This window comes from Podarcis gaigeae (assembly GCF_964106915.1).
Source record: "Podarcis gaigeae genome assembly, chromosome: 9".
NCBI classification, from domain to species: domain Eukaryota; kingdom Metazoa; phylum Chordata; class Lepidosauria; order Squamata; family Lacertidae; genus Podarcis; species Podarcis gaigeae.
In genome coordinates this window covers 55,511,291-55,520,974 of record NC_139685.1, presented here as the reverse complement: position 1 = coordinate 55,520,974, position 9,684 = coordinate 55,511,291, and the positions used below count along the sequence as shown (strand labels likewise).

Sequence of the window (9,684 nt, the reverse complement as noted above, 5' to 3'; positions counted from 1 at the left end):
GGAGCTATTAATAATTGTTTTTATAGATTTTGAGAAGAAAACTAAAGGAGGTGTAAAATGTCCATTTGTCTCAAAATACTACACATATCAGCATAAGAAAATGGGCACAATCAAGTTAAAATTAAGCATTTTTAAGAACCATTGGTTTCAATGGGAAAGTTAGCTTATGTTTACATTTTCACATTTCAAATAATGGGATATAACAGTGCAGTCCTAATGGGACATAACAGTACAATATACACATCTACTCAGAAGCAAGCACCGTTAAATTAAATGGCACTTACTTCCAAGTAAGTGAGAACACATTTCTTAGAATTATTACCTCTGTAAACATCCTATACTTTTTTTTGTCAATAGCTTGCTTGTTTCTTGTGATGTTTATTTGGGTGTTTGAACACAAAAAGTCTGAATAACTAAATGCAATAGCAACAACAAGAATAGTAATCACTGTTTAATCATGGTAGAAGAATTGAAGCATTTTTCACAAGTGATATTAAGAATACCTTTCTTCACCTCTAAACTTTGAGAGTCTAAATTATCATTGCTGTTAATGCAAGAGTGTAAGTGGAAGAAAAACACATTTTGAAATTTGCAGAGCAATCCTATATCTGCCCACTCAGAAGTAAGCCCCATTCATTTCAATAGGACTTACTCCCAGGTGAACATGTCCAGGATTTTAGCTTCTTATGTATGCTGTGATTACTGTTGTTTGTTCCTTTGGTTTATAGAGAAAAGAAACTATAATGCAGTATTGGCTTCCCTTATGAAATACCTTTTCATTTATTTCAAGATAAGATCTGTGGAAGTGTTGATTCACCAGATCAGTCAGCACAACAGGAGGAACAAGAGTCACAAAAATGAATGGCACCATTGAAAGTTACTCACTACTGCTGCCCAATAATTTTGTTATTCTATAATAACTGGTTTTGGTTTACTTCAAATATTAGAAACTGGGGAGAAATACTTAGGCAGAAAAGGCTCATTGTGGAATAGAATCTACTCCCAAAACTGTAAAGTAACATTATTAATTTTTTATACATTTTAATTGATATTTCCATTTATACAGGAGTCTATAATTTAAGATCATGTCATATGTTTCAATGAACATAACAATTTGCTTGGGGAGGGGGATTTGTACCATATAACAATGTCAGAACATTAATAACTTAAATGACACAGACAGAAACTTCCCCCACCATTTTTCACAGTTATGATTAAACTCCAGAGAGCTTTCCAATTTCCTTTTCTTAAAACACTGTTCATATAATATAGAATGCAGCAGTTTTTCTACACAAGGTGAAACACTAAAAGCCCTTGTTATGTCTAACAGAATATTACATCAGCTTTTTGTCATGAATGGTGGACAGCAAAGTTGAAGCAAAAATAAGGGAAAATATTACTTGGTATTGTACAGTCTCAAAGCAGGGAAGTTGGGAATATTTTGCATTAGCTGGGGAGGGTGGAGATTTTGCCCCTACCCAGGTTTTTATTTTTTATTTTTGGACAGCTCACATATGTGTTATGGTTGTAGTTATAGGCAAGTATGATTTTTCTATGTAGAACAGCAGTTCTTAATTGGTTCCGCTAGTTCTTCTAATTGTTTAGTTAAAACTACCAAACTGATACGATTGAGAATACTATGTTAACACAGTTATAACATCAAGTTTACACACTTGTTTCTTTGAAGTACTAGGAACGTTTACACATTTTATTTGGCTTTGTAAGGACTGAAATCTTACAGATAATACAATCTACTTTTCCTTGTAGAAAATATGGCTCTTTTCAGCTATTTCTCTGAGGTTGTCCTTTTATCTGCAGCTGACTGAAGAACCAGGTGTCTTTTTAAGCGACCAAAGATGCTACAGTATATTTTTCTACAGATTTCATTTTTTTAAAAAAATTAAGAATAGTTCTCTCTGGACATTAGAGTTAATTTGTTGCAGCACAATTACTGCATTTAGGCTTTCAATCCCTTCCCATTTAAAACCCTCAGTGTGATGACGCCAAGCGTATGCCTTTTACTGTAGTATCTCCAAGTGACCAGATGAGGGCACTTTAAACATCTTTGCATTGCTTGTGAGGCAAATGCAGAAGCACAGTGTTACCTAAAGTCACATATAATCCTGTAGAACACTATTAAGGTTGCAGATATCTATTCTTCAAAGTTCATAAAAATATAAAATATGTACCATACCACAGGGTTGTTTTTTCCTGAAGTTTCCATCCAACACTAACAACACCCTCTCTAAAGATATTTAGTTTTCCCATTTGTCTTTGCACCTGTCACTCCAATTGCATTTACTGACTGCTGTAACTTCAGGGCTGTTCTGTGTTTATAGCAGCTGCTGTTCTCGTCTGCCCATGATGGCTCATTGCTTGCTCATGGTTCTTGGGATTTTGGATTTATGTGCTAGGAGCAGAACCGGACATTTTGCATGCGTCTCCTCAAAAATAATAATAATAATATTAAAAATCACAATTTTTCTTTCATGAAAATGACTTTGCAGATCATGTGGTGGGAACCATCATAGGCAGCGCTAGAATCAAAATGGAAGCTGCCACGATCAGGATATTTTAAAGTACCATTTCCTGTTCCAAAGACCAGTCCCACCATAATGTTTTGCATTCACAAGATGGCTTTTGGAACAATTCCTGTGGTGGATGTATGCACACAGGGCCAGCTCAATATACTCTGCTGCCTGAGCTGAATCAGAAAATGGTACCCCCAGGAATTGGAATTTGTTAAGGGTCCTGGGTTTGCGGAGGGATAGGCAATGTTAGGTTCATGGAGGCAGGATCAGGTGCCCCTCCCAGCTTGCAGAGCCTGCTGCCTTGAGGCAACTGCCTCACCTCGCCTCATGGGCCCTGTGCGCATAGGGAAGCATCACATCAGAATCTATTCAGCTTCTCGAAAGAGACTGCATGAAATGGATCTGTCTGTAGGGTGGCCGTTTGCACAGCACCAAAAAAGAAGAAATCACCGTCCCCCCTGCCCCCCGCCAAAAAACAAACAAGAGGGCACAGTTAGCATAAAATTTGCATGTTCTTTTTATAACGATAGATGCCAATTTGGAAAGAATAGCTGAAATTTAAAGAGAAATATAATACTTCTCACTCTAGTGAGAATGGCAGTCTGTTGCCCGAGGGCTGGCTGTGGTTGGGCAACCTCAAGACTCCTTCTTTCCCTTGTTATGGTTCTTACTCTTTAACCTGTGCTTGATGAGTCCCTGGAATTGACTTTGGGCAAGTGATGTTGGTGATATATTCCCAACAAAATGCACCCACAGCAATCACACTCAGAGCCATCCTGTGCGAGAATTAGACTTCAGAAAAATAAATTATATACTGTACTATGACTCTCAAACGCTTCTCACCAGTATTTTGTAGGGCACATTGAGGACTGGCCTACTCTGCCGTTTCTTAGCTCCTTGATTCCTTTTCCCTGCTCTCCTTTATTACTAGCCCCAAGCATATTTAATTATAACTGACTGTATATTAAATTGCTCTTCTATACACATTGCTTTTGACCAGACGATGCACTGGAACACATTCTCTCTGATACTGCATCTCAACAGTATTTAATTCTCAAATCAATATCTCATACCAGGTCTTCTCACAGCATAATACACAGTACTAAAAACAAAACAGAAACCCAACCAATTCCTCTCCATTTATTACTTCAATTGAGCTTAAACGGCTGTCTATAGCAGGCACTCAAGATTAACCTTTCATTTTCACATTGAAGCTTTTAGGTTTCAACTCTTTCAAGGAGATAACTTTTAACTTTGCAAAAATCTGGTATTGTTGGGGGTCAGAGCTCAGTGGGAGAGAAGGTACTTTGCATGCAGAAAATGGCAGGTTTGATCCTGGGACTCTTTGAGTTTTTGTTTTTATTTTTTAATGGCTGTCAGGTTGCAGAACATCTGCCTGAGACCTTGCAAAGCAGCTGCCAGTCAGAGGTGACTCTATGGGGCTAGATGCAGCTCTGACAGGTCAAAGTCCTATGTTCATATGACACAGATTGTGTGTTTCCTCTGCTCAAATCTTGTTCAAGTTTTGTATTTTAAAAACAACACGTTAGAAAGTATATATAAATAATTAGTTTGCTTTTTAAAAATAAAAGTCATCTATGCTCAGGGAAACCATTTATTTTAACATTTTATTTTGCAAAATCATTATCTTCTTTTGCTTTCCCCCCCTTCTTAAAAAAAAGTGTGGTTGGTTTTTTTAAGAGCAGTAAGATGTCTAAGAAGGAAGATGTCTTACAGCAGCCTTTTGAGATGCCAGATCATTCAGTGAGTCCTCACCATGACAGGATCATAAACTTACTGGTTTTGAACAAACTTAGCTGTCCCTCAGCTGCTGAGTTTTAGTTGCACCATATATAAATGTTTCCTTCTTGTGCCATTTCTGTCCCCCCCTCCTCTCTTTCTCTCTCCCCCTCTTTGTGTTTGCCATTTTGTGGATGACCTGAGCAGCTGCTTCTTTCTCTCTCTCCTTTCTAGCTTTACTCGGCCTTCCTTGTTTTTCTGGTGTTGCTAACATATGCGTCAAAGAAGAAATGGCAGAAGAGCACAAAGTAGCTGAGGTACATAAGAGAACACCAGATGACGTTGGAAATGTGTGAGTGACACTGGCCTTGTTGCATCCAGGCGAAGACCAGGTAGTTGATGATGCAGCCCACGAACATCTGTGTGATCTGCGATAGTGTGATAAACATGGCAAACTTCCGGGACACTCTGAAGCCAGCAGCCCGCAAGGCGTAGTAAGTGTACATGAGTGCATGCACTCCATAGTTCATGGTCATAAACCAGCCACCACCAGCTACCATGTCCTTGTATGAGTACCAAGAGTAAAGCAGTACAGTAATATGGTGGTACCAATGGAGGAAGATAAGCTTCTGTTTCCTAAGAACAATAAATATTGTATCTCCTGGGGGGAGGAAAAAACATAAGAAAAATGTTAGAACCCTGAAGCGTACTTGTGAATTAGGTGGCACTCCTAGTCACGGAGGTCACCTGGCCCTCTAATAACAAAGATGCAACCAGGACTACCCCCAAACTATGTACCTGCCCATTTAGACATTTACCTGCCCATCCAACACAGGCAACTTACTTATCTTCCAGACATGGAAACCACAAAACTTCAATCTCCCCAGGGTTCACACTCAGTTTATTGGCCCTTACCCAGTTCATTAAGGCCCTGGCCCAGAATTTGCACAGCCTCTTCTGATTCAGATGTTATAGAGCAGGGATGTCCAACTTCCAAGAGACTGTGATCTACTCCCACTAAAAAAAACCTGGCAGTGATCTACCCATTGTATTGACCAAAGTTGTTGAGCTTTCTTGACAATCAACCAGGATAGACCAGGGACGCCTTGTGATTGACCGGTAGATCGCGATCAGCCTGTTGGACATCCCTGTTATAGAGAAATTGAGCTGTGTGTCGTCAGCATGCTAATGGCACCGTGCTCAAAAAATTCTAATGGCCACTCCTAGTAGCTTCAGATGCTAAGCAACATTTGAGACCAAAGGGTGCCCTGCAGAACCCCATAGCACAAGAGTACTTGCCCAATGTTATTTTCTTGGGTAGGAATGGAACTAACATGATACAGTATCTCTGATACCTCTCCTATTCAGTTGATCCAGGATGACACCATGGTGAATGGTACAAAAGATGCTGAGAGATTAAGTAAGCATGGCAGGGTTGCAATCCCACACTACCTCTCCTGATTCAGGTCATCCAGTGGGGTGAGCAAAGTCAATTCTGTCCCATAACCTGGCCTAAAACCAGACTGAAGTGGTTCTATTGTAGATCATCCATGTCATCCAAGAACATTTGCAGTTGATTATACTGTCAAAACCTATGTAAGGTCGTTTAGGAATTTTTTGTCCAATTTAGTTGCAAAGATCAATTTTTCAATGTGATTGATGCTGCGATCCTACTCCCACTGACCTGGGAGTCAGTCCCATCGAACTCAAATGGGACTTTTCAGTTGACGTGTATAGGATTGCAGTGATAGAACCAAAAGTCAGCTTATGACTGGGTTTTCACGGAATTTAAGCAAAGGTAGACATTTGACATAAGATATTACTGAGAAAAAACTAAAATACATTTTTGAAATAACCTATTATCTTTCTAAGCATGGATAATGGCTATTTATCTTGTTTTAGCCTGAGGAAAATGAAAGTTAAATATAGATGAAGAAAATGCATATCAATCCAAGCCCTAATTATACTATGGTCTCTGAAGTCATTACATTTAGTCATGTCAATAGGTTCCAACACAAATTAACTTTACATTTAGGGAGAAGAAAAGTACTGTGCAAATGAAAACTATTGTGCAACTGGAATCAAATCCCTGAATTTTACCTATACAAATTGCTTTCTGAACAATGTACGACTTTAGAAAGAGCGTAAGACAGAAAATCTCCCCACAACTCAGTTCTTAATACACTACTTAGAAGATTAGATCTACTCGAAAAGACGCTCCCCAGCTAAAATGGCACAGCTCCCTCGTAGACTGAAACATCACAGGCTCCAGTTGGGATGTTCTTATTGAAATTGCCTCTATGGGGAAACTCTATCAATATCTAAACATATCTCTTTAGATACGTTTAGAGAGGAAAAGATTGCAAGTAAACAATGCCCTATCAAACTTAGTTATTCCATGATTCTTTCTAAGATCATTTTGTATATTGTGAGGGAGGTTTGTGTGGTACTAATGCCCCAGCAGAGCCAAACTGGCACCCCCACCAATGTGTGTGCAAAGTGCCAACATTCCCACTGCCTCACCCCTCTGGTAGGCTGCAGAGACACTGGTTCCAGGAGGCCAGTAACATCGCTGCCCTGCCCTGCAGCCGCCCCTGCTTCAAAACTCAAACAAAAGAATACTAGTAAGGGATATGAACCAGTGTCTTCGTTCCTGTAACCCAACCCCATACATGTTTACTTGCAAAGAGGAAGGGGGTGAAATGGTGGTGCTTAGGATGGTAACCTAAATCAGCAGTAAAGCTGATTAGTAAATCAGTGTTCATATTTCGCCAGGTCATTTTGTGACCAAGTGAAGATGCCTGGTCACCAGGATGGCACCTGACATCTCCACCATCTGGAGGTGCATGCCTGGGGATCCTTGGATCTTGACTGTTTTCACACACTAATAGGACAGCCTGTGGAATTATATCCGTTATATTTTATCTGCACAATCAGAATGAATTTCAGGAACCAAAAAGTCGTATTGAAAAAATACAACTTTCGATCAGTTTGGCCACCAAATGGCAACTAGACATTCCATTTTGGCAACTGTAATGCTGGTTTAAGGAAACATTTGGTGCCTAGCTTATATATACATGAGTTTCTAACACTGCCCCATTTCCATAAGCAACTGCAGGACTAATATAGGTAACTCACAATAGGTTTTCACACATTCCCAGTGCTTTTTTTCTGGGGGGACACAGGGGTATGCATACCCCTAAACATTTTGTGAATCTAAGTTTGGGCTCATTGGGGGGCAGTATTTCAATATGAGTAGGAAAATGAGAGTACCCCTAAACGTGGTTTTTTTAAAGAAAAAAGCACTGGACATTCTCACCAGCAGTCTGAAGGGTACAAAGTGGTACCATTCTAAATGATGTGAAGCAGGTCTGGCTCTGGTCAGTGCACTTGGGAAACACAGGTTCCCTTGGGCCCCAAGAGGAGAGTAAGGCAGGATACACAATAAAGTTATTATGAAGGATATCTCCTTCTGGCTGATGCTGAAAATCAGCAATGCACTGAAACAGCATATTCTTAATAGTCATCATTGTTTTGTTGGGTCGGAAGCCCTGTGAGGTTTCCTGAGAAACAAGCTGTGGAACGTCTGCCAAATCACTGCTTCCTATTTCCAGTTAGAATTTGCCTAAGAAGCTTCAGGATAAGCAAACATAGATGTGCAAATGGGTTTGCTACTTACAAACTTTTTAAAACTGCTGGTGAGGAAACTGCTTAGACACATCTTCATAAACTAAGTGATGAAGGGAGACTAGGATTGGCCATTATTTCTAGGTGAGGAATTTGTTAGACCATTCTGTTGGCAGGCATATGAGCAGGCAGTCATATATATGACTGATTTCCGTATTATTGTTTTTTCCTGTTCTGTTGGCCCTTGAGAAGTTTGACCCTTGAGAAGATTGTATTGGTTATATACAATATTTTGATAGGAGTAGAAGTATTGCAGAATGAACAATATATGACTGTATCTGTGTTAGGTAGACTCTGCGCCACCAATGGGTTAAGGTTTTTTGGCTGCATTGGCCATTCACTGGGTTGGTGAATGGTCACTTTGTGTGGTTGCTAAAATGCTACTTTCTTGCTCTTGGAAGATGGTGAGGAACAGCAGCCAATATAGAACCCATGAGCCTTAATAATCCAAACAGTATGAGTTAAGGACAACAATTCCATCTGAAATTTTGAGAGTCTTTTTGTTTGTCGTCGACATATTCTTCATCTTCATATTATTCTTATCTGTATCTGTTATTTTTTTCACAAATGTGACCCACAATGACTTAACTATATTACAATTTTGCTCCACTGAGGAAAACTCATTTGAGACCACAAATACAAGTGGTTGTACGCTGATTAATATATTGACTGAATGCAAAATTTTAAAGGCATTTTTCGAGCACTGTTATGAAGCAATCAAACAAGCACCTTTTTCAAGCACATCAAGGCGATTTACAAATATACCATAAAACAAGAGAACTGCTATGGAACAAACCTGTCACACCTTTGTCCTTTTGCTCCAAATGTACCCTATGAAGTGAAAAAGGAGAGAAGGCACTCACCTAGTTCTGGTGCTTTGCTTAGCACAAATGCATAAGCCCAGAATTTGCTGACAGGTCCATTGTAAAAACTCTGGTCACAAACTGACTGCTTCAGTCCTTTGGTCATCAAAATGTACACCATATAAGCACCCGTTCGAACAGCACCAAATATACTTCATGACCATAAAGAGAAAACAAAAAGCAGTCGGTTATTGTCAGAAAGCAGAAGACAAAATCCTTAGAGAGCCCAGATATAGTTACTGAGTGCAAGAAGCAGGAAGTACCTTCATTGTGCCTATCCTGACCTCCATTTAAGAACATGAGGCGAGCCCTGCTGGATCTGGTCAAAGGCTCATCTAGTCCAGCAACTTGTTCTTATAGCAGCCAACCAGATGCTCATGGGAAGACTGCACCCTTTCTGAATACTTGAATAAAATGTTCCCACAGAAGAATTTAGTTAAGGATGCTGCTATTCAACACATTTATTGGAAACAAGTTCCTTTGATTTTGTTGGACTCCAACTTCCATCAGTCCCAGCCAGCATGGACAGTGGTTATTCCCCAACTTAGAGCTTATCATACAGATAGCTCAGCTGGTAGAGCATGGGACTCTTAATCTCAGGGTCCTGGGTGAAAGATTCCTGCATTGCAGGCGGTTGGACTAGATGACCCTTGTGGCACCCTTCTATGAGTTCAAGGCTACCCCTTTACAGACAGTGGACACTTCCTCCATGTCTCCTGTGTGAGAGACAGGGCTTCTAGTTGTGAGGATGATTGGCGAGTCAATACAGTTTAGCACAGGGGCCTTCCAGTTGTTGCTGGACTCTTAACTCCCATCAGTGCCACTCAACAAAGGCCAGTGGTCCAAGATGATGGAAGTTGGAG

At 40.0% G+C, this 9,684-nt stretch overlaps 1 protein-coding gene across 1 annotated transcript in view; it reads right to left on the bottom strand.

Annotated features, from left to right (window-relative positions):
- Positions 1-438: 438 nt before the first annotated feature.
- Positions 439-9,684, bottom strand: part of ELOVL6 (ELOVL fatty acid elongase 6) — a 74,367-nt gene continuing 65,121 nt past the window's right edge. Inside the window, exons 3-4 of the mRNA XM_083756929.1 lie at positions 8,822-8,973; positions 439-4,932 (exon numbers count right to left, since the gene is read on the bottom strand). Of these exons, the coding sequence (XP_083613055.1) occupies positions 4,508-4,932; positions 8,822-8,973 (577 nt within the window). The 3' untranslated portion in view covers positions 439-4,507. The remainder of the gene's footprint in view (positions 4,933-8,821; positions 8,974-9,684) is intronic.